At 33.9% G+C, this 2,116-nt stretch overlaps 1 protein-coding gene across 1 annotated transcript; it reads left to right on the forward strand.

Moving 5' to 3' along the window:
* Positions 1-678, forward strand: LOC132723081 (tripartite motif-containing protein 29-like). The gene has a single exon (XM_060707744.1). It carries the CDS (start codon positions 1-3, stop codon positions 676-678), a length of 678 nt encoding a protein of 225 aa, XP_060563727.1.
* Positions 679-2,116: the final 1,438 nt, after the last annotated feature.

Here is a 2,116-nt window from a genome sequence, read left to right on the forward strand (position 1 = left end):
ATGGGAAGAAAAGGCAAGAAAATGGAAAAACAAAAACCTACTACCACAGATACAATTCAAGGAAACAGGGATGTTTTTTCTTCATTTTGTGACGAGCACAATTATGCTATAGAAATGTTTTGTGTGGATTGTGACAAAGTGATCTGTGTTATTTGCTATAACACACAGCACAAAAGTGGCAATCATCAGATACTGACAATTAAAAAAGCAGCTACTAATTGCGCTAAAACTAAGGAGTTTGCTGAGTATGAAAACAATCTTTCTACCATTTCCACACAAGTGCATAAAACATTAAAACATAATGATTTTTTAAAAACATTAACGGAAATACTGAAAAGAAAAGTAGAATCTTCGATTAAGAAACAGAAACAATACCTGATCGATCTGATAGAGACACATAACCGGGAATTAAATGAGAGGAATCAGCATAAGTACGAAAACGCCAAGACAGGGTTACTTACATTGAATGAGCAATTGAGTATGAAGGAAAGAGAAACTTTAGAAATTTGCCAGGAAATCAATGAAAAAAAGGAAAGTGGACAAAACGTTGCGTTGTTTATAGCTATGAAAAAATCGCAAGATAATTTAGAGCAAATTGAAAACCAGCTAGAAAAAAAAATTATATTGAAAGGTAACTATATGCGATATATCTATAGAAACTTCTACATTCATACTTAAATACGTGTACTCTCCCGTCTCTTTATAACGCAACTGGTTTATTTTTATATACCGCCCACGCTTTTTTACGCGGAATTTTCTAAGTGAAATATATATACCTTTACATACTCTGTATTGATATGATATATCAAATATTATTAATTCTGTTGGTAGGTATGAGTTTCAAGCAGGGCACATGGTGGGTCAGCTTTTGGAGGAGGAGAAAGAATTTGGTGATTTGTTAGTAACGGCGACAACGTCTCCCAAAGGTATTGGAATCTATGTGAATAGTTAATTCCAAAATAAATGAAATCCGACAATATTCCGTCTGTATAGATTAGCAGAAACATTAATTTTTCACCCTTCTTAGATAACAGAAAAAAATAGTTTATCCTGCGGAAAGGTTGACGGCTGATCCAGATTGTTTCATGAAAAATAATATTACTGTTGATACGATCTCCCGTTTAAGCAAGGAATAAGGGTAAATTCAAAATTAATGTTTTAGGTCTTTGATTTTATCATTTATTTACTAAAATATATTAGACATTGTGCACAAATCGACAAGTGGTGTACGTCTGTACTCAAAGTTTTCGTACACAATAGCGGAAACATAAACAAAATTATTCAGTTGTATATGTAACATACTCAAAGTCGTGGTTATGATGCTTTTGCCTAATAGAAAAAATTGTTGTTGATTAATTTACAGGAAAAATGGCACGGGTAAAAGAAATAGTGACGATTACAAAACTTTTTTTTAACCGAAACAAATCCATCACATTTAGTGCTTTGATTAATCCATCTTTAGGTTAACTTTCTTGTAAATGAAATTTACCATGATTATTTGGAATAAATTAAGACATTTCACATGTTATCATTTACAAGTTCTGCTTTAAAAAGTGTAAACACGATATATTAAAAATATGTAGTGATAATTTATAAGTTGTTTTCAGTGTACAGTCGAAACTGTACTAACGGTCACCTCTTATCGGCGGTCACCTGACCTTAACGGCCATATTGTGACGCTCCCGACGAAAACCACTCTATTTTATACATCTGTTCAACGGTCACCTGCAGTCCGCGGTCAACGGTCACCTAAAATGCTTCCCGAATCTTAAAGTCGGTCATCTTAAGCGGTCAGCCAGGTGAAACGGCCAGTCAATCATCTGCGGTCAGCCAGGTGAAACGGCCAGGCAATCTTCTGTCATTTATTTTCAAAGATGACACGTGTCTCGGATTAACAAAAGCTACTTGTAAGGTGCTAGATATTAACACAAACCACAATATTTCAAGAAGTTTGCATAATTGCTCATCCGTTTCGTAATAACAAACGTTTGGAACGTCTCAATGCACTTGCAATTCGTTCTTTTGAGTTACTGTACGCTAGTTTTTTATTTTTCAATTTACTGATTTAAAGAAAAAAAGAAAGAAGCAAAAAATGCATTGTCGATGGCAGAAAGAA

Source organism: Ruditapes philippinarum, unplaced genomic scaffold (assembly GCF_026571515.1).
Source record: "Ruditapes philippinarum isolate M1 unplaced genomic scaffold, ASM2657151v2 ctg4153_1_1_1_1, whole genome shotgun sequence".
In the NCBI taxonomy this organism is placed as follows: Eukaryota; Metazoa; Mollusca; class Bivalvia; order Venerida; family Veneridae; genus Ruditapes; species Ruditapes philippinarum.

Excerpts from the sequence above, each read along its gene's own strand:
- LOC132723081 (XM_060707744.1), top strand. The coding sequence starts at position 1 with ATGGGAAGAAAAGGCAAGAAAATGGAAAAACAAAAACCTACTACCACA.